The sequence below is a fragment of the Eptatretus burgeri genome, chromosome 9 (genome assembly GCF_056783735.1).
Source record: "Eptatretus burgeri isolate ZD-2024b chromosome 9, Ebu_testis_v1, whole genome shotgun sequence".
NCBI lineage: Eukaryota > Metazoa > Chordata > Myxini > Myxiniformes > Myxinidae > Eptatretus > Eptatretus burgeri.
This window is the reverse complement of record NC_140969.1, coordinates 89,276,404-89,299,857: the sequence shown is the minus strand read 5'-3', so window position 1 is coordinate 89,299,857 and position 23,454 is coordinate 89,276,404. Positions and strand designations below refer to the sequence as shown.

At 43.4% G+C, this 23,454-nt stretch overlaps 1 protein-coding gene across 1 annotated transcript in view; it reads left to right on the top strand.

Annotated features, from left to right (window-relative positions):
- LOC147020581 (cytochrome P450 7A1-like) overlaps window positions 1-23,454 on the top strand; it is a 34,612-nt gene that overhangs the window by 159 nt on the left and 10,999 nt on the right. The window contains exons 2-5 of the mRNA XM_085896033.1: window positions 12,186-12,426; window positions 13,499-13,646; window positions 15,719-16,157; window positions 18,192-18,313. Coding sequence (XP_085752159.1) covers window positions 12,186-12,426; window positions 13,499-13,646; window positions 15,719-16,157; window positions 18,192-18,313 — 950 coding nt within the window. The remainder of the gene's footprint in view (window positions 1-12,185; window positions 12,427-13,498; window positions 13,647-15,718; window positions 16,158-18,191; window positions 18,314-23,454) is intronic.

The following is a 23,454-nucleotide window of genomic DNA, read 5'->3' as shown; positions in this document are numbered from 1 at the left end:
GCTGATGAGTGCTTCATTCTTGTTTTCCCCTTTGAGTAATTGTCTGGAGTTAATTGCAAGGAATTTATTCTTTATGTGAATTATGTTTCATGCTGTTGATATAAATTTTACCAACAGTCATCTGGAGGGTCAGATTGAGGGGCATGGTAAACCTTGAAAAAAAATGCAAGTTCAGTGGCATCTGAAACGAACTCGTCTCTGTGCAAACCTTATCGTTTCCCGTGATATGTATCCTATTACTGATTAAATGAACAGACTGTCTGAGGTTGTGGTGAAGCATCCAGTTGGTATGAAATAAGTTGGCGAGATTGGAGAAGATGAAGCATTTTTTGAATGAAGAAAACAAATTGACAAAGAAAATACTGTCGAGAGTGACGGATGTCCCAGCGAAACACTATGGTACAAAAGTTGAATGAAATAGATTTATTTTTGAGGCTAATCAGAAAGTGCTGGCTTTGATGCTCATTCCAAAGTCTTTGACCTTCGGCATTAGATACTGCGTTCTACAGATTTCGAAAATTGTTTTTTTGTATACTGTGTCAAAGCTCATGGGTGGGCTCGAACACATAACAACAAGGATACAATGAAAAGAAAAGCACAGTAAAAAGAGAGTTGGTGGGGGGCAGAGGAAGGCACATCAACAGCAGGATTGAGGGACAAAGTGGAGGGGTACTTGGAGAAATAAGGCACGTGGGAAGAATGAGAACAAAGGGAGGACACGGGGATAAACAAGATGGCATTCAAATGATGACAGATCTTCAGGTGAGGAATATATTTACAGCAAAAAGTCAAAGCGCACACACACACACACACACACACACACACACACACACACACACACACACACACACACACACACACACACACACACACACACACACACACGAAAAAATAATAATAAAATCTAATTAAAGACAATGTGCGTCAGTGTGTGTGTGTGTGTGTGTGTGTGTGTGTGTGTGTGTGTGTGTGTGTGTGTGTGTGTGTGTGTGTGTCTCCTCCATAACTCCAAAACTATAAAACCTATCAGGCTGAAACTCCAAGAAAGACTTCTGCGACTCATTGAGACTGACTCAATCAGTCAACTTCCCGACCCGGATCTCAACCAATGGTACTCCATCTCTTCTGGATCTGATTTTGACAAATTTCCCTGAAAATATCTGCTGCTCTTCCTCCGCTCCAATCGGTTCTTCTGACCATGTCCTTGTCAAAGTGGACATCTCTCTGGCTGTTATCAAAGAACCACCTCACCGCCGTCTAGTCTGGCATTTCACTCAGGCCGACTGGCAGGGTCTCCAAGCAGCCCTCAAACTTATAGACTGGGCTTCCATGGCTACTTTCTCCAACATCAACTTATCCTGGGAATTCTTCGAAAGAAACTTGCTCTCCCTCATGCACAGATTTATCCCATCTAGTCTTCAGTTGTTCTACCCTTCATCCCACCCTTGGTTCACTGAAACTTGTGGCGAGGCAGTTGTCCTGAAGCAACTTGCCTTTGCCTCATGGAAAGCAAACCCAACTGAGGGTAATCGCAGATCCTTCCATAAAGCTCGGAACAAGTGTGTATCTACCCTCAGGAGAGCCAGAAAACAACATCTTTCTCATCTCAAGTCTGAACTGTCAAACCTCTTTCCCAACTCCAACTCCTGGTGGCATCTAATCAAATCTGTTTCTGGTGTATGTTTTCCCTCCATCCCCTCCCTTACCTCAAATGGCCGCACTGCCGATGCCGCACGTGAAAAGGCTGAATGTCGAAACTCGGTGTTTGCATCTAAATCTTGTGTCTGAAACCCATCACTTTCTGTACCCACCTTACCCAGTTGCACCCAACTGTCCCTGCACTCTGTGTCCTTTTCTCCTGACAAGGTGGAGAGCTTGCTGTCAAACCTCGACTCAGATTTTTGCAACCGGTCCAGACGGCATCAGCCCACGTGTCCTAAAGACCTGATCCTCTGCACTTGCTCACCCTCTCTCTGTTCTATTCACCCTCTCATTTGCTCAAGGTCATCTTCCATCTGCTTGGAAATCAGCAAACATCACTGCCCTGCATAAAAAGGTGTGAAAACAGATCCCTGTAACTCCAGACCAATCAGCCTTCTCCCAATCATCAGCAAGGTTATGGAATCCATCATCGTTTCAGACATTAACACCTTCCTCTTCTCCAATGGCTTGATTTCTGATCATCAATTAGGTTTGAACCCAGGTCACTCTACCCTGGATATGCTACTTCTGCTCTCCCAACAATGGATGGAGATCCTCAATGCCAGACATGAAATCAGAGACATTGCGTGCTTTTGACACGGTCTGGCACCCTGTTCTGCTCATCAAACTCTCTTCCGATCGTATCCAAGGCCATCTCCACTCATGGCTCGCAGACTTCCTCTCCTGTCACAGCCAACGTGTGGCCCGAAATGGAGTTCTCTCATTCCCTCTTCCCGTCCAGGCCGGAGTTCCTCAAGATAGCATTCTGGGCCCTGTTCTTTTTCTGGTTTTCATCAATGATCTCTCCGACTCTGGAAAATCCTATAACTCTTTGATGATGACTCCACCCACTGCTGTACCATCTGTTTTCCCTCAGTCTGGTATGCAGCAGCTTCTTCGCTCACTGCAGATTTGGGTAAAATCACAAACTCGTCCAACACGTGGAACATGTCTTTCAATCTGGACAAATCTCACACTCTCACTATGTCTCTCTGAAAGGCTGTTTAGAACCCCCCCTCCCCCCCATCTACTTTCTCAACAATCCTCTGGAAGAAGTCCTTTCATTCAAGATTCTTGGTCTTACTATCTGCCATGATATTTCCTGGGAAAGCAACATTTTACACCTGGCCTCCAAAGCCAGTGACCGACTTGGAATCCTCCATCCTGCAAAGTCCTTCCTCGGCCCACCTGAGCTCCTGGCCACATACAAAGCTTTTGTCCGCAGCCTGATAGAGTACTGTCTCCCCTCTGGGCTGGTGTTCCTGCCTCTCACCTTTCTCGGCTTCACGCTGTGGAAACCAAGGCATTTCGGATCATTGGTATCTCCCGCGATGAGGCTGAGTCTTTGGGCCTCTCACTCTCTCACCGCTGGCAGGTTGCTAGTCTTTCTGTCTTCTACAGTGTCCTCTCTGGTCTCGCCCCCCCCTGCTCTGTCTGCGATATGTACCCTCCCCATATTTTCGCAGGGTGCACAAGGTCTGCCAGCAACCCCCTTCTGGTAAAACTACCAAAATCACAAATCACTGCTCACCTTCACTCTTTCATTCCTCTTTTTCCTGCCTTTTGGAATACATTCCCACACTTTCTCCAATCCCATTCTTCCCTCCAGGCCTTCAAAACAGCAGTTCACCACCACCTCTTCTCTTCCCCCATCCAAAACCTCAATGTTTTCTACCCCCGTAAATCGAGCTCAAACCCACCTCCTTCAAATTCCCCGCTTTCCTTCCTGAAAGTGCCTGTCATGTCCATCTTGTATACCCCATGTTCCCCGCCCCATCCCTCTCCCTTCTACAGATCTCCAAGTGTCTCTGTGCCCCACTGTTTTGTCTTCCCCTCTCCCGCCACTCTTGTCTCATGCCCCCCCTTGCTGTGTGTTGTGTGTTATCTCTCATGTAAGCCTCGACAATGCATTAAGGAAAAAAAATAAAAAGGAAGTGTACGAGTGAAAATTGAGTGTTGGGTTCATTAAAAAAAGATAATTAACGGCCATATTTAACTATAACCTTCACGATCTTTGGCCAACTCACTGTCTGGGGTCTTAAGGCGTTTCCTGGGAAACCTCGCTGGGGTCTGAAGCTGCCATGTTTCTTGGCCTGCTCAACCATGCCTTGACTTGTACCAGGCCGCAACGATTTCTTTACGATAACGTGTTTTTTTTTTCCTTCATTTTTCTCACTCATATTATCGAATGCCTGTGCATCATAGCTTAGAATCACTGGGTATATTGTGCAGTGCTTATAAATGGCCGGAGACAAAAGCATTTGTGGCTCTATTTAATTTGCGCATATGAATAACCGAGAGGATATCTTAAACTAACCAGAATTGCAAAATGTAAGGTCCAGATTTGAAAGTATCAGCAGTTCCGACTCCTAAAAGAAGTGATGATTTGTCCAATTCGGACATTGCACGGGCGTTTCTCGGTGCATAGTTGTATCAATGGCAATTGGTAATCGCTTGCCAAGACAGGCGTTCCATTGGAGTGCTTGCTTGAGTGTTTAAGCCACTTACCGAGCTGTACAGTGGAGTTCGTGTCAGTTGATAGCAGTACAGTTCATGTCCTGATCGGCATGTACAGTCGACAGTTACTCCAAGGTAGTGGTAAGTATACAGCACACACGGACGTGGTACATATGGGTAGATTTGGATCTGTACGGGCTCTCCGCGGGTGTGTCGACATGCCATACCTGTTACGGATGCCGTGGTGGCAAAGTTAAGCAGATAAGATCCAGTTTATCAGCAGCGGTCAAGTTCATTCTGTTAAGTAGATAAGGTCCAGTTTACGTTTAGCAGATAAGGTCCAGTTTATCAGCAAAAGCCAACAGTTGTCTTTTATCAGCAAAAGCCAACAGTTGTCTATCAGCAAAAGCCAACAGTTGTTTTGCAGTTTATCAGCAAAAGCCAACAGTTATGTTCAGTTGTCTTACCCTTCCTCCCGCCCTTGGTTTACTGAAGCTTGTGGTGAGGCAGTTGTCCTGAAACAACTTGCCTTTGCCTCATGGAAAGCAAACCCAACTGAGGGCAATCTCAGTTCTTTCCACAAAGCTCGGAACAAGTGTGTATCTACCCTCAGGAGAGCCAGAAAACAACATCTTTCTCATCTCAAGTCTGAACTCTCAAACCTCTCTCCCTCCTCAAAATCCTGGTGGCGTTTAATCAAATCTGTTTCTGGTGTATGTTCCCCCTCCATCCCCTCCCTTACCTCAAATGGCCGCACTGCTGATTCCACACGTGATAAAGCTGAATGTCTAAACTCGGTGTTTGCAGCTAAATCTTGTGTCCCAAACCCATCACTATCTCTACCCACTTTACCCAGTCGCACCCAACTGTCCCTGGACTCTGTATCCTTTTCTCCTGACAAGGTGGAGAGCTTGCTTTCAAACCTCGAGTCAGATTCTGCAACCGGTCCAGACGGCATCAGCCCACGTGTCCTCAAAGCCTGCTCTTCTGCTCTTGCTCACCCTCTCTCTGTTCTATTCACCCTCTCATTTTCCCAAGGTCATCTGCCATCTGCTTGGAAATCTGCTAACATCACTGCCCTGCATAAAAAAGGTGCAAAAACAGATCCCTGTAACTACAGACCAATCAGCCTTCTCCCAATCATCAACAAGGTTATGGAATCCATCATTGCTTCAGACATGAAATCCTTCCTCTTCTCCAATGGCTTGATTTCCAATCATCAATTTGGTTTCAGACCAGGTCACTCTACCCTGGATATGCTGCTACTGCTCTCCCATCAATGGATGGAGGTCCTCAATGCCAGACAGGAAATCCGAGCCGTATCCCTGGACATATCACGTGCTTTTGACACAGTCTGGCACCCTGCCCTACTCACCAAACTCTCTTCCCATGGTATTCAAGGCCATCTCCACTCATGGCTCGCAGACTTCCTCTCCTGTCGCAGTCAACGTGTGGCCCTAAATGGAGTTCTTTCATCCCCTCTTCCTGTGCAGGCTGGAGTTCCTCAAGGTAGTGTTCTGGGCCCTGTTCTTTTTCTGGTTTTCATCAATGATCTCTCAGACTCTCTGGAAAATCCTCTATTTCTCTTTGCCGACGACTCCACCCTCTGCCGTACCATCTGTCATCCCTCAGACCGGCAAGCAGCAGCTTCTTCGCTCACTGCAGATCTGGATAAAATCACAAACTGGTCCAACACGTGGAACATGTCTTTCAATCCACACAAATCTCACACTCTCACTATGTCTCTTCGAAAGGACCGTTTACAAAACCGCCCCATCCACTTTCTCAACAATCCTCTGGAAGAAGTCTTTTCTTTCAAGCTTCTGGGTCTCACTATCTGCCATGACCTTTCCTGGGAAAGTCACATTTCCAACCTTGCCTCAAAAGCCAGTCGCCGACTGGGAATCCTCCGTCGTGCAAAGTCCTTCCTCGGCCCTCTTGAGCTCCTGACTACTTACAAAGCTTTTGTCCGTAGCCTGATGGAGTACTGCTCTCCCCTCTGGGCTGGTGCTCCTGCCTCCCACCTTTCTCGACTTCACGCTGTCGAAACCAGGGCTTTTAAGATCATTGGCATCTCCGCAATGAAGCTGAGTCTTTGGGCCTCTCACTCCAATCACCGCAGGTTGGTCGGTGGTCTTTCTGTCTTCTACCGACTCCTCTCCAGCCTTGCCCCCCTGCTCTCTCTGCGATTTGTCCCAACCACATTTCCACACAGGGCGCTCAAGGTCCGCCAACAACCCCCTTCTGGTAAAACTACCAAAATCACGAATCACTGCTCATCTTCACTCTTTCATTCCTCTTTTTTTCCCGCCTTTGGAATAAACTTCCTCACTCTATTCTTTCCCATTCTTCCCTCCAGGCTTTCAAAACAGCTGTTCACCACCACCTCTTATCTTCCCCCATCCAAATCCTCGATCTTTTCTACCCCCGATAATCCACCCAAGCCCACTTCCTTCAATTCTCCTGCTTTCCTTCCTGAAAGTCCCTGTAATGTCCATCTTCACCTCGCCATGTTCCCCGTCCCATCCCCATCCCTCTCCCTTCCACAGTTCACCTGTGTCTGTTCCCCAATGTTTTGTCCCTTCCACTCCCACCCCTCTTGTCTCATGCCTCCTTGCTGTGAGTTGTGTGTTAGCTCTCATACGAGCCTCGACCAAGGTATACAAAAAAAAAAAAAAAAAAAAAAAAAAAAAACACCCAAAATGCTCTTCTCACCAAACTGGACAACCTGAAATGGGGAGCCAACCCCAAACCATTCAATCGACTGCACTGGCCCTCTGTTTCTCCATGGCTGAATATGCCTTTGCAGTTTGGGAATGGTCAACCCATGCAAAGAAGATCGACCCAGAGCTAAACTCAAGCTGTCGCTGTATCAGTGGATATGTGAAACCTATCAAGAACAGCAACCTATATCTGCTTTCTGGCATAGCACCACCCGACAATGAGAAGGGCTGGCGAAAGAATGCCTCAGACAATCAGAGGATGAAAGACACTCCATGGTCATTGTTCTGCCCTTCTCGTCTCAAATCATGCAGAAGCTTCCTCTCTTCTGTCCAACCACTGGATGGTGACTCGTCATTGAGAAGGCTGAAACTGTGGGAAGAGAGGCTGGAAGGGGTGGGATAACTTGGAGAGGAGGAAGCTGAGAAAAGGTCAGGTAGGGGTTAGGGTGGGGGGGGAGATGGGAGGAGGCAGGGTCAGGCAACGTCAGAAATGGGGGATATTAATTGAGGGACAAAGTTGGAGGATGCAGGCATGTAGGAGATGATGAGAGGAAGGGTACTGATGGAAGGGGGATTGATATTCGTGTGCATGCAACTTCTTCAGACTGGACTTCTCATGACTTCTAATTCAGATACATGAAGACGGAAATCACAAGAGGGGTGAAATGAGGGGTTATTGAAGGCATGGCGGAAAGTCATTCTTTCGGTATGAAGGGAGGGTCGATGGACTAAGCATTTGGGAATCTGACATGCTTTGGAAGGAAAGTGTGTGAACAAATGGGATAGATCGAGATTAAGAACATGTGGGGCATTCCTGACAGAGTAAAGCAAATGAAGCATCTTAAAATGTTATTAAAAGCTTTCAAAGTTAGAAGCAAATTAGTTCAGGTAGGAGGAATCTTAGATCAATTAGTAGGAATTGAGGATTGAAGGGATAAAGATGACCAAGGAAAAGAACAATCAGAGATTGCAGACCCTTACCAGGACTTCTTTTGAGTGGTGTATTTTTATAGGTTATAGGGTAAATCCAATATGGCTGCCAAACCATGTGACCTAAGATGTCATATGTGTGACCCTTTTGTTCCTCATGGATAGGCAGTCATATGTGTAAAGTTTCGCCTCAATTTGTTCAGCCATTTCAGAAAAGAGGATTTTTGAAGGTTTAAAAAAAAAATAAAAACAATATGGCTGCTGAATCACGTGATCGATGACGTCATAAAAATTTTGTGGACCATTCTATCCCAAGATGACCCTCAAAATTTTTTATACTGATCAGATGCAGCGTTCTACATATGCAATTGTGACGTCATAACAACGGCACCTATGATGTCATAAAGAAATCACACTCATTCCCCATGAGGAGTACTTGCTATGTGCTACTTGTGCACCCATAGCTTGGGGAACACTGATGTGAAGTTTCCCCTCGATTTGTCCAGCCGTTCTGGAGAAGATTTTTATTGGCTTTCGGGAAAATCCAATATGGCTGTCAAACCATGTGACCAATGACATCATATTTGTGAACCTTTTATTTTTCATGGACAGGCGGTCGGTCATACGTGTAAAGTTTCGCCTTGATCTGTTCAGCCATTTCAGAGAAGAATATTTTTGAAAGTGTTTTTTTTTTTTTTTAAACAACATGGCTGCTGAATCACGTGACTGGTGATATCATCAAAAAAAATTTCTGTGCACCAATTTATCCCTAGATGACCCTCAAAAATTTTCATACTGATCGGATGTGGTGTTCTACATATGCAATGATGACATCATAACGAGGGCACCTATGATGTCATCAAAAAAAATCACGCTCATTCCCCATGAGGAGTACCTGCTATGTGCCAAGTTTCAATTTTTTTCTTTCTTGGTGCGATTTCAGAGATACAGAGGTCCAAAGTTTTTCCGTTTTTCCAACGTAGCTGCCACACTGCGTGACCTATGACGTCATAATTATCCCCCGCCAACCAACGAAGTTGGCGGGGGATATAGAAATGGGTTCCGTCCGTCCGTCACATTTCGTATCCGGAGCTTAACTACAAATCCCCTCAACATATATTTACGAAATTTGGTACACATATCAAGCCAGTGGTGAGCTGGTGCCTTTTGATATTTTCTAACTGATAGGTCACATGGTTTGGCAGCCATGTTGGATTCAAGAAAAATATTAAATAATGTTTTCTCTGGAATCACATAACCTAACGAAGCGAAAATTTGCAACTATCATCTTCCATCAGGTCTGCATAAATCGGAAAAATTATGACATCACAAGTCACATGGTTTGGTGGCCATTTTGGATAGAAAAACACACCTCATCCGATTAACATGAAACTTCACACAGGTATTCCACTGGAGGATTGGAGGCAGAATTTAAATTTATGATGTCATAGGTCACATGGTTCGTCAGCCATCTTGGATTGAAAATTAATAAATTTTTAAAATCTTCTTCTCCAGAACGGCTGGACAGATTGAGGAAAATTTCACATACACTTTCCCCAAGACATCCTTTCAGAAGTTCGTTAATTTCTAATTGATAGGTCACATGGTTTGGCGGCCATATTGAATTTACCCTAAAACCTTCAAACATCCTCTCCAGAATGGCTGGTCAGATCAGGGGGAAACTTCACATACATATTGCACACGCTTAGGGAATACAAGTTTGTTAATCCTCATTTACTATGGCGGGGGATATCGAAGACTTTGTCTTCAACGGATGCTAGTTATCATTAAAACATTCTACATGAGTAATCGCACCAATGGTGAAAATTTGCTCTCAATGCGACAAGCGGTTACGGAGAAAAACACGAAAGTTCTGTGCAGACAAACAGACAGACAGACAGACAGACAGACAGACAGACAGACAGACAGAAAAACAAACAAAGCAACGGACCCAAATGCAATATCCTCTTTGAATCCTTCAGCGAGGGTAAGTAAATAATAGGTAAAGTGAATTCATGATTTTTTGGAGTTACATGGATTTTTTTAAGCAAGGAAGGAGAAACAAGTGAAATCCTTCAATACAGCGCAAATGAGTACACTCATGTTAAAATATGCAATTTATGCTTTTTCAGTTGAAAAACAATTAAAAAGCGTACTTAATATTTGAAATATAAAAATATTGTTATTATTGTGATAAGCACCTTTATATATATATATATATATATATATATATATATATATATATATATATATATATATATATATATATATATATATATATATATATATATATATATATAACAGAAGGAATGAAATCGTTCGATACAGCGTGGCAGGGGACCGCAAAATAATGATGGCATAAGAAGAACACAGCTTTCAGCATTCAGCGATCGGCACAAAATGTGATGGTGGGCGGAAGTGACGTCTTTCGTTCGTTCGTACATGAGGGGCGCGTTTCTTCGTTTTTTCCGTCAAGCAATAAATTAAATGGTTTTCACAGATACAACACATTAGTTTCACAAATTTCCATTGAAATACTCGGGTATTTCCGTCAATTGTCGCCATTTCAGTCGAGGTTACGCACTGCATCTACCGGACGGCTGTCATTGGCTGTCTTGAGGCACGTGGGGGGGGGGGGGGACACCGGACGCACCGGAGACGTGGTAGACGACGCCGGGGACATTTCAAACTCGGTGCAATTGTATACAGCGCACGCGCTGTAATAAAATATAGTTGAGTGTGAAAGCAGAACACATAGGCCAAAGAAATTTGAGTGAGGCATGTGTCGGAGCAGAGACAGATTGGACATGCTCACTAGCTGAAGGATTGAGGAGTTGGACATGTCAGAGCAGATACAGAATGGACATGCTCACGAGATGAAGGATTGAGGAGTTGGACAGACATTCACAGAAGCATTAAATTGACAATATACTGGAACAAAGTGGGGAAAAACACAATTAACTACACAGGGATGAAATGATAACATAAATACATGACGGGTCTGGTCCGGCAAACTGAGCTTTGATGAACTGGGAGGAGGCACTTATGAGTTAACATCCAAACATGCTCAGATCTGGAGCCAGAAATCCCAAACTAGTGACACATGGATTTTTTTTTCATCTTGGAATCCGGTTCCTACTAACTCGGACTCCATGCATCATTCGTAGGATGACACCACACCAATGTTGTGCAGGGACTGGCAGAATTGATCAAGCATGAAAGCCGCTCCAACTGAGCACTCTCTGCCAAGTCAGGATCCACAAGCTCCACCGGAGAGAGGTCTCCATCAAAGAGTTTAGTTGGACATAGTATAACAAGAGCCCAAGCAAGATCCATGCTGTAAGAAGATGAATGAAAGGAATGCATTCCCACAAATCAATCTCCCGACACTTTTATAAAGAAAGTCAGTAACCTCTGGTCGTTTACATTGCACACTGAACTCGTGGATAACTTGGTCCATCATGATAGTGGCAAGAGATCTCCTCTGAGAATGGTCTATTACCGATCTTGGCCCCAGAGGTGGTCAAAGCTGTTATTATATTTTCAACACAGAACAAGTGTGTCGTAAATGAACTTGCCATCCAATGGTTCCTCAATGATAACATTGTCACTGGCAATTTCAACAAATGCATCTGGAGAAATACAACATGGAATGACAATCCCACGTTTTTGAATGCGAAGAGTTCCTTGGCTAGAGTAGGATCCATCACTTCTGTCTCATCATAGGAGGAACAATACCCCCATAGTGTTAGGCAAGGTGATCAGTTATTTTGAGCCTATCATGTGACATCCTGTCATGTTGAGGTTAATGTGCCCATGGATCTAAGGAACTGCAGACTGGTCACCTGTAATCTTTCCAGACATATAATATGAGATGTTATCTTCCTGAAAGCTGCAATGAAAACATCTTTCAGGGACATTGAGCTGCTACATACCAATCCTGTTACCAAAAAGTTTCAACATCCTGAGCTTCAGATATCGCTCAGTGTAGCAAGCAACTTTGTCAGGTTCGACACCTTGATTTCCAACAAGAGTCTTGTACTTGTAAAGAAGTTCCCTTCTTGTCGTAGGATCTGCCGGCTGAATATTTTCCGCGACGTCACTGGAAGATTTGGCACACTTGTCTTGCTTATCTTCCTTGAACATTCAATGCTTCAGCTTCACTTCATCCCAAAACCATTACCAATGTTTCAACACTCTTTCTTTCAGGTTACTGTTGCCTTCCCTCCTTTCTCCTCTTCTTGTTCATTAATTTCCTTGTTTGTTACATCTACCTGTGGTTCCACCGTCAGTCAGTTTCCTTTTTACCCTTTGGTCGCTTCGCTCTTCTCCGAGCCAAGATTTTGTATACAAAACGATGATTTCTGTTTCCAGGAACCCAGGTGAGCCACCGTTGGTGTCAGGATGGTTGCCTTACTTTGGTGTGTCTCGAGAGTTTGCAACTAAACGCCTGGCCTTCCTGCAAGAATGCAAGCGCCACCATGGCAACGTATTTACCTGCCTGTTGTCTGGCCAATACATCACCTTCATCACAGACCCGTTTGTATACGGTCCAGCCTCCCGCCTCGGCCCTTTCCTGGATTTCCATGAGTTTGCAGGGAAACTGTTGCGCAAGGTGAGACTGTTTGAGTTGAAATCCATATGGATGTTATGAATGGGAAGGATTTACATTGGATATCGTGAGAAGGAGAAATTTGACAATATATCAACCTCGGACGATGTTTGGTTTCCAAAAACCTGAGCCGTCTATCATGGTTATCTCCTTCGGTTTCTGCGTGTTTTTATGTTATATAGTAACATTTTGTTCACATAATGTGAAGTGTGCTCTCCGTCCGTACATTTGTGAGTTTGGCTGTCTCCTGTTTCTGGCGGCCGCTTCCGGTGCTGCTTTTGAAAAGCTCTCCATGTCGCCAAAGCTCAACAATCGACCAGAATAAATGCATGATACCAAACGAGATACATTCTAAACGTATACATACAACATAGATTCACAGTTTGTTTATTACCTCCGCCACCAAATGTGGACGAAGGTTATGTTTTCATCCATGTCTGTCTGTTTGTCTGTGAGCAGGAAGTCTCAATAAGTTGTGGACAGATTCAGACAAAATTTGGTGAGCAGATTTGGTGTGTGACGAGGACGAATTGATTAGATTTTCGTTCGATCAGGTCTGGTCCAGATCCAGCTCGTCAGTGGAATAGAAAACGTAAACTGTTCAGCGTGGCGCAGGTATGTGCTATACCCAGTGCCGTTCTAGTTAATGTATGGAATAGTCTCCCTGCAAAGGTATTGGCAGCAGAAACAGTAGATCGGTTAAAATTGGAATTAGATAGGTACCCAGAAGATTGGGGATAAAGGGGTGCGTGTATATTTATACAACTGGAATGTCGCTCGGCATGGATTGGTGATTGTATACTTGTGTAGTGATTGTGTGTGTGAGAGGGTTCTTTTCAAAACATGAATGTGCTGTTGGTGTTTGTTCTTCCTCACCCCCCCCCCCCCCACAAAGTAGTAATAAGATAAAACCCTGGTGATCTCTTCGTGCATGCTCCACTGTTTTTACACCCCTCCCAGAACCTCATCTTCCCACACAGCGAAATGTTCATCCTCCTGTTTCATGTTCCTTGCATTTCCTTGTATATCAAGCCATGTTTTCCTTGGAATCTCATCAAGTGCAGTTTCCCTACAGGCATTTGCCATTATCGATTACTCTGATCCAAAGTACAATATATCAGAACATGAACTGCATCGCCTCAATGCTCGTGCCCTGCAAGGAGAAGCACTGGCAGATCTCACAAAAAGCGTTCGAAAAACATTACAGAGTATAATTCAACAAGGTATGACTTCCATTTATCTTTTTCATGCTTATTATAACAACAATTCAGCATCATTATTACCACCTCCACCACCGAAGGTGAAGGAGGTTATCTTTTCACCCCTTTCTGTCTGTATGTTTGTTGGGTGGTCGCTAGAGAACCCTTATTTTCACTTTTTCCGTCTGTCTGTATGTTTGTATGTCTATATGTAATGGACAACTCTGGAGGTCAGAGGAGTCAACCGATTTTGATGAAACTTGACAGGTAGGTTCATACCAGGATCTAGTTGTATGCTTTTGAGCACCGTTGCTATGGACACCGTTGCCTAGCAACGGGACTTCGAAATTTTTGAAAAATCCAAAAAAATTAATTTTTTCGAAAATCAAAAATCGGTTTCTAGGCTTTTATGCGCAGTATAATCAACCTCTTTGTCAAAAAATTTCAGCCCGATCCGTCAAAAACTGTATAACTCGTATGCAATTATGTCGCAACCACCCATGTCGCCTACCGGCTTGTCTGTTTGTTTGTATGTAATGGACAGCTCTGAGGCCAGAGGAGTACACCGATTTTGATGAAACTTGACTGGTAGGTTCATACCAGGATCACGTTGTTTGCTTTTGAGCACCGTTGCTATGGACGCCACCGTTGCCTAGCAACGGGACTGAAATATTTGAAAAAAATCCGAAAAATATTTATATATACGTATATTTTTTAGAAAATCAAAAATCGCCTTCCGCGTTTTTATGCGCACTATAATCAACCTCTTTGTCAAAAAATTTCAGCCCGATCCGTCAAAAACTGTATGATTAGTAGGCAATTATATAGCGACCACCCATGTCGCCTACCGGCTTGTTTGTGTTTGGTACTTATGAAATCTTTAGATTTCGTAAGTATATTGATCACTTCCGTCCTCTGTTTGTGTGTTTGTATGTTTGTTTGTTTGTTTGTTTGTAGGCACGATAACTCGAGAACAGAAGAAGCTACCAATGTCAAATTACACCACCTGATTCAGGAGGGTGATGGCTAGCGCTGATTAGATTTTAGTGAAAAATCGGTCAAAGGTCAAGGTCACAGTGAGGTCAAATATTCGATTTTTGATGGTTTGGTACAGAATCATCGTATAAACTTCTGGTTTGCATCGCTACCTTCTCCAGAGACAGCTTTTATTAGACAAGGTCAGAGGTCAAGTTGACGATTTCGAAAGTACCAGTCTATGACTGCTTGTTACTTACGAAATCTAAAGATTTTGTAAATAAATTGATGGCTTCCGTCCTCTGTTTGTGTGTTTGTTTGTGTGTGTGTGTTTGTGTGTTTGTGTGTTTGTGTGTTTGTTTGTAGGCACGATAACTCGAGAACGGAAGAAGCTACCAATGTCAAATTACACCACGTGATTCAGGAGGGTGATGACTAGCACTGATTAGATTTTAGTCAAAATCGGTCAAAGGTCAAGGTCACAGTGAGGTCAAACATTCGATTTTTGATGGTTTGGTACAGAATCATCGTATAAACTTCTGGTTTGCGTCGCTACCTTCGCGAGAGACAGCTTTTATTAGACAAGGTCAGAGGTCAAGTTGACGATTTCGTAAGTACCAGTCTATGACTGCTTGTTTGTTTGTGTGCAGGATATCTCAAAAAGTTGTTGACAGATCCGGATGAAATTTGGTGGACAGGTTGGGTGTGTGACGAGGACAAACTGCTTATATTTTGGTGAAGATCCGGATCCTGATCCAACGACTATAATTTTTAAAGTGATTCTTCACCATTAAGAGATCAGGCCAAAAACGATATATAGCACGATATCTCAAAAAGTTGTGCACGGATTCGGACGAAACTTGGTGGACAGGTTGGATGTGTGACAAGGAAGAATTGATTCAATTTTGGTGAAGATCCCAATTCGGATCCAGATCTCATTACTTCACCATTGAGAGATAGAGCTAACCGTAAAAATAGCACGATATCTTAAAAATGTATTGGGCCCAATATGTTCTCGTGAATCAGGCATTGTTATTATATTGTATTGTTATTATATAGATGTGGCAAATTAGATGGATTTTTTTTTAACACTGTGGCATCTTGTGCACGTTTTCTTTTAGAAATAGAGGAAAGGCAAAGATGCAGCAATGATGGCTGGCACGAGGAGGGTCTCTACTCCTTCTGCTCCAGGATCATGTTACACGCTGGATTTGTGACTCTGTTTGGTCACAATAAATCTCTTTCCTCAACAACCATGAAAAATGTCCGAGATGACTTTCAGAGATTGGATGATGCATTCGCAATGGTTATGGCAGGGATTCCAATGTGGCTATTACGTGGCGCGTTCAAGGCCCGCGTCGCACTCGAACAGCGCTTTCTGGCCGAGAATGTGGAAACTCTTTTGGAGCCGTCGACTCTCATTGCACAACGGATCGCGATGTTCAACCGCTCCAACACACTCAGTGATCTCCAGAAGGCACGCACACACTTATCTGTTCTCTGGGCAGCTCATGCCAACACTTTGCCCTTGGCCTTCTGGGTGCTCTTCTACTTTTTACGGTATGAACCTACTTGTTCAACAGAAGTGGGTGTTTACCCTGCGCTCACAAAGTGAAAAGCAGGGTTAAGCGATCAGTAGTTTATGTACGTACGGCGTACTTCGTGCCTATATATGGCGCACGTCGTACCTGCATTTTGTTAAGAGCGTACATTGAAAACCGTTCAGTGGAGAAAATTGAAACTTTACCACATGTTACATGACCATGTGATATTGCAGTCACTCTTTTGAGGTCAACAATGGCCAAAGCCCAACATTGGCCAATTTTCTAAAATCCTCAATATTCATCCGATTGACTTGAAATTTGAACAGGATTTGCATATCCAGTCACTGAATTCAACCACCAACTATTTTTGAGGTCAACTTAGGTCAAAAGGTTAACATATGTCAAATTTCTAAAATTGTGAATTTTCATCCGATTGACTTGAAATTTGAAGAGAATTTGCATATCAGGTCACTGAATTCCACCAATTACCAAGTTTGAGAGATAGAGCTAACCCTAAAAATAGCATGATATTGATGAATTATTGATGAAATTATTGATGAATTATGGCACACACATTGATGAATTACCCTGCTTGCAAAACACTGGGATGACTGCTCAGAGGGAAGTGTGCATACCTCCAGGCCAGGGGTTCCCAAACCCAGGGTCGCAACCAAAACTTGAAAAAAAAAAACCCTCAAAATCCTAGGTTTTGAGTGGGGTTTAAACGTCGAAAGCGTTTTCTCAGACAATTTTTTGTTATTGTAGGTACCAGTACCATTTGCATCATAAGGTGAATGCGATTTCAAATTTTGGGTCGTGGACAAAAAAGTTTGGGGACTCCTGCTTTAGGTCATCTTGCCGGTCCAAAAAGCAGAAGATAAAAGTATATAAAGGCGTTTGAGGGGTGTATTGAAGTTAGAGGATGTAAAGGGATAGATAGCAAGTTACAGGACATCGACCTATTACTTATGCACAGGATGGGAGGTGTTGAAAATTCACAAAATTTTGAAAAATAAGATAATTTGGAAGGAGGAAGGGGGTCAACATTAGAAAGAATTACGAAGGAAAACGAATGTGGATAAGAAGAGAGATTAGACTTGCCAGGAGATGGGAAGATCTATTTATTACATATGCATGAGTAAAGGTGAAAAGGGGTAAACATGATATGTACATGTAAAGATGGAGTGGTGGGGGGGGGGAGGATCATTCTTTCCACCCTACAGTATTTGAGTACATAATACATGATTGTTAAGTTTTATTTCACGATAAATGGTACAAGCTGAAATCCCGACTCTTTTCATACTTATCCATCCATCCATTATACCTGGTATTGGCTTCATGGTTATGGTGGTGGGCTGAGGATCTAAGGGTCCTGAGTTCAAATCCTGCTTTCTGTTGAATTAATACGAGGTGGGGTTAACTCGGCCCGTCATCCTTCCGATGTCGGCAAAATGAGTGCCAGCTTGCTGGTATCCTGTGTCAGAGTGGCAACCCGTCCAGGATTGTGCCCCATAGCCAAGGAGACTGCTTAAGCAGCACCGACGCTCTGCACAGAATATGGTCCCAATCTCCTCCTCCTAAACCATCCATTAGGACCATACTCTGTGCAGAACATCAATGCTGCCTCAGCAGTCTCCTGGGCTATTGGGCACAATCCTGGACTGGTCACCACTCCAACGCAGGATACACGAATGGCTCAATCATCCCAGCAAGCTGATACTCATTTTGCTGACCACGGAAGGATGACAGGCTGAGTCAACCCCACCTGGTATTAATTCAACAGAAAGCAGGATTTGAACTCAGGACCCTTAGATCCTCAGCCCACCACCATAACCATTAAGCTAACACCAGAGATTTCAAACATATTTTAGGATAATTAGTGAAACCTCCCTTTTAAATATTTTGTTAACACTCACACATTGAATTCTGTTTGAATTCCCTCTTGTGTGATCCTCAAATATTGTAGGAAGTTTAAAAGAGAAATTGAATAAGTATTCATTTGACAGATGAACAGTGAGATATGAGATTTCCGCTTCCATTATTCTATTAGGAATCCGGAGGCTCTGAAAGTTGTACGTGCTGAGGTGGAAGAGCTATGTGGAGCAGACATGGAACTGTCTGAGAACCGAATTCCACTGGACCAGAAGCAACTCAATGGCCTTGTGAACTTGAGTAAGCAAAGCATGATGAATAATCAGGCATGGCAAGCTGAATTGTGTTATCATTTGTTAGCTTATTAGTAACGTGCTGATTGTAGAGGTGCTGGCTGGTTCTCGGTTACACCCCTGGAGGAATAAAATGCCAAGTTGTTCTTTCGCTTCGCCACATTTTCGGAATGGGACTGCATAATACAACAGACCCTTTCTTTGGAAGGCATGAAACGTCTACTATCCAATCTGTAATCATTTGGATAACATAAAGGCACCTGTTAAGAGGTACTTTGGATGGTGTAAAAGATAGTTACATGGAGGCATCTGTGAAGAGGTAATGCACATGTTGTGGCTCCACTTCTAAGTTGCACAGAAATGTGGTCAAATTTGAATTCCTCTGGCAGGACTTTCCCACCAAGATGACAGAGCTAAATGGCTGCCTCACCCTTAAGAGAGGGTGCTTCACACCTCCTTGCCATTTGTGTTCTTACATGCTCTTCATCTTGACCCATGTCAATTCCCAGGATTGGTATTTTGTCCATGGGGCAGAAAGGGTCTTTGGTCAGGAAGCGTTTGGGAACTTTTTAAAATAAGGAAATGAGAATAGGGGGAATCACGATGTGTGGCCTATATGCTAAAATAGTCCTTGAATTGTATACTCAACAACAGGTGCCATGTTGTTACCCAACTGTTCATGTACGTGTAGCGCCAATTACGTAGTATTAGAATGTACCTTTGAGATATTTACACCATTTAGATCCTTTAGACCTTTACAGACCTTTTACTTTAGACCCTCAGATCCTAGACATTTTAGACCCGTTGAGATGCCTCAATACCCTTTAACCCCTCAAGACCTTAAAGACTCTTTAACTCCTCAGACATTTTAGACCCTTGTGGTGGAAAATAACTCAATTTCCACAAGTTAGATCAGAATACCAAAGGAAAATCTTTAATTTCGTATATACGGAGGAAGAACATTCAATGATTCACTGAAACATTCGAATGGACTTCACTGAAACAAAAGCCCGAAGCAATTCCTCTGATACACAATTTGACATTCCAAAGAATGGGAGGGGAGACATTTGGTAACTCAACTACAGAATTAGCTGATAAGCATTCGGCAAAATAACTCAAACTACAATACGTGTCCACTTTGAGTGTAAGGGAGAGAATGACACAATCGCGGCAAAAGTTTGCAGTGTTATCAACCAGGTCACCCTGTTTCATAGTAAGATATTTATTTTATCAATACGTAGGTTAAAAGACTTTTGGGTAATGGGAAACATTACCGACAGCCAATTCGACTATGGTACAAAAATTAAATTTATAAAGTACCAGCAACAATTATAATTGAGAACTAAATTAATATAATTATTTTTCTTCCAAACCCTCAAGACACTTTGGACCCTCAAGACACTTAAACCCCTCAAGACCATAAAGACACTTTAGTCCTTCAAGACCCTGAAGACCTTTAATACCCCATTTGACCATAAAGACCCCAAAGACACTTTAGACCCTCAATGACCCCTTCAGACCCACAAGACCCTTTGCTACGAGCCTAGCTTTTCAATAACTTAGGGTGAACACTTTGAATGCACAAGACATGCTAAGTCACAGACAAGGTTTCGGATATCACCACCAAAACAAGTCACATTATGTGACGTTTCATGGTTTTCTACAGAACGAATATTGCTTTCTGCATGTAATCACCGATTACATGTTGGCACATGCAGATGATTTTATTCTTTGGACCACAAGTAGCATTACATTCATAACAGAAGAGATTGCCCATTATAAGTTAATATTATAATTACACGAGGAAGAGTACCTGTCCCCAGTGAAGGGAAAAGTTTAAGTTAATTTATCAATATCAATTATTTCATGGACTTTAAATCGGTTAATTGTCTTGCGCTCTTGGTTTCACTCAGAGCCAAAGCTCTGAGCTACTTGTACGGCCCACCGCAAAATGGTGGTGCAACATCGGGTGGTGGAGGTTCAATTTGTGTCGATGGAGGGAAAAATATGCTGCTTGGGAAAAAAAATTTGGCATCAACATTATTCATGCCTCTTCTCCTGTCATTTGAAAGGCAAATGCTGAGATTTTCAAATGCAGCGAGGGAAGCGGCCGCCGTAAACGGGAGACAGATGAATGCATGGACAGACACCACAGTTCACAATGTACGCTACGCAGTATTTTTTGTGGTTTTGGAAGACCCGGGGAGACACATCCTTTGTGTAGTTACATCTTCAGCAATTTTGTTTCATGAAATTACCTCTCTCCTTATATCAGTAGAGAGGGAAATGGGTCGTGTTTGTGGAGCACATTCGAACCCCCTTTTGGAATTCTTTTCTTTCGAAATCCCTTCTTATCTCTCTCCCAATCTCTCTCCTCCTCTCTCTCTGGACCTCTTTGCAGCACGTCCATACATGCTTTGCAACACCCAACATCGTACCTCACAAAATCCACATCACAACTCACTGCAAATCCAAGCCAGCACATCATAAAGCACATCATGAAGTGGCACAGGCCAGGAGTAGAAATCTCTTCAACAAGCAACAGCAGAACAAAGCACCACAGATGGCGATCGTAGTCGTGAGCTTCATTGCCGAACCATTGGCTTGGCCAATGAGCGCAGCATGGCAACAGGAACGCACCAATGAGGAGACTGCACCGCCAAAGCTCAAGCCATGCTCCAGAGGTGGGCACCAGGACTATGCCTTCCCGAGGAACTTTATAAGCACAAGAATTCCAGGACTCAGGGCTGGTGCGTGTCTGGGGAAAGTCAAGGAGCCAAAGCACAGCCTCTGCAAGAAGGAACAGGCTGGTGCCACGGTGTAGAGAGTTGACGAGCCACAAAGTTTCCCTGAACATGCCAGTTGACATACTGTCTCTCTTTATCTTTCTAATTCTGAAACACACTCTTTTTTATCTATCTATCCCTACTTGTAATTTGTTCACTTGGAACGCACAAAGAGTATTCAATGATTACACCCTCAACTCGTTCTGGGCTGGGTTACTGACTCACATTCACGATTTCCTCTGTCGCACCAAAAACATTCACCCGCACTTCTCCCCACACGGTGCACCACAACATTGCCCTCCTCCTCTCTCCGACTCCCTGTGTCATGTTGGGACCAACGTAAGCCCACAGGCTTGTGTCTGTTGAGTGAGGGGTCACCAGCAAGCCCCGCCTTCTTATTCTGTCTCTATAGCCCTTCCTTATCTCATTTCTCAGAGTTTATGAGGCACGTACGTGTGTAGAAACATGCTAAAATTACTGATTAAGCGGGCTGATGTGCTTACGGGGTAAGGTCTTTCTCTTGTGAACTGTTTGCCTGTAAACACTTGTCCTTTTGATCCTTATAAACTGTTTCCAAACTTTCTGATCATCTTTTCTCCATCCGTTAGATGATAGTGTGTTCTCGTGACAGTGAGTTCTGCCACACCATTCCATTATGATCAGTTATTAGCCAACATCCCACTTACGGGATCGCTCGGCCATTTTGATTGACACCAGTGGCGCGTTGAGAGTTCGGTTCCCCAATTGGGGTGATGAATTTGCCGGAAAGGTAGAGTGGAGTTGGATGCTAGACCCTGCCTGAATTTAGCATCTCAGATGGCGTCTCTGATTGCCCAGAAACCCATCGTGCTGCAGACTTATCTGTGGCTCATCGGCTTCAGGGTCACCGGCTGGGAAGCAAATCCGAGTACTCCCCTCACAACCTCGTGACCCCCAAACCAATAATAATATAATAGATTCTTTCTCTTCCAAAGAACTTTAACACAGAAAGAGACCAATCGGCTCATTAAGCTAGCACAATAGTTGCCAACCAATGACAGTTTTTTTGAACACAGAGCCAAGGCTAGAATACTGAATGGATCAGGACGCAATAGGACAAAAGGAACAGTAGAGAGAGAGAGAGAGAGAGAGAGAGAGAGAGAGAGAGAGAGAGAGAGAGAGAGAGAGAGAGAGAGAGAGAGAGAGAGAGAGAGAGAGAGAGAGAGAGAGAGAGAGAGAGATTGGGGGGGAGGGAGTGGGGGCACCAACAGCTGAGTTGAAGGACAAAATAGAGGGAGGCTCAGACAAACAATGGGGTGCGGGGAGGAATGAGGTGGACGGAATGTATGCAGAAGGAAACTAGAAGGAGCAGAGATTACAGACCCTCACTAGAACTAGTTTTGTGTGGCATTTATGTCCTGGTGTGATTTGTAATTAATTAGAGACATAATTATAACTGTCACTTGATAACTGCTGGCAGTGATGACAAGGTACCAAGACGTCCCGCTTTGATGCAACCCCACTTTGATTGGACACCTGACCCTGATCCATGACGCTTTTCATTATTATTCAATTGAATTTAGAATGGGAATAAAATAATTTCAATTCAAATGAAATGGAAGACCAAATAGGTTTAGTCCTGCATAGGAGTCATCAGAAAGAACCCAAACAAGCAAAAAGCAAAGATGAAATCATCAGGAGGAACCTGGGTAGGATTCACATTTCCGCTGCGCCTCCTCTACCCTCAAACCCATCCAGGCACAGCCAAGTGAGCCTTATTCAAAAAAACAACAAAAAAAACCCACATCAAAAATTAAATAATTCTGGCTACCAGACCATGTGTCCGATCAAGTTGAAATTTACAACATATATTCCCCATCACTACTAGATCACTAACATGAAGTTTCATGTCAATTGATTAAGCGGTTCCAGAGAAAACGTTATTTAATTTTTTTCATCAATCCAATAAGGCTGCCAAACCATGTGACCTATCAATTATTCCTAAACAAACTTGTACACCCACGGTTTGGGGAACAATTGTGGAAAGCTTCCCCTCGATCTGTCCAGCTGTTCTGGAGAAGAAGATTTTAATGGGTTTTGGGGTAAATTCAATATGGCTGCCAAACCATGTGACATATGATGTCATATGTGTGAACCTTTTGTTCCTCATGGAAAGGCGGTCATACATGTAAAGGTTCACCTCAATCTGTTCGGCCACTTCAGAGAAGATTTAAGATTTAAAAAAAAAAAAAACAATATGGCTGCCGAATCATGTGACTGATGATGTCATCAAATATTTTCCTGTGGAACATTTTATCCCGAGATGACCCTGAAAATTTTTCATACTAATCAGATGTAGCATTCTACATATGCAATTATAACA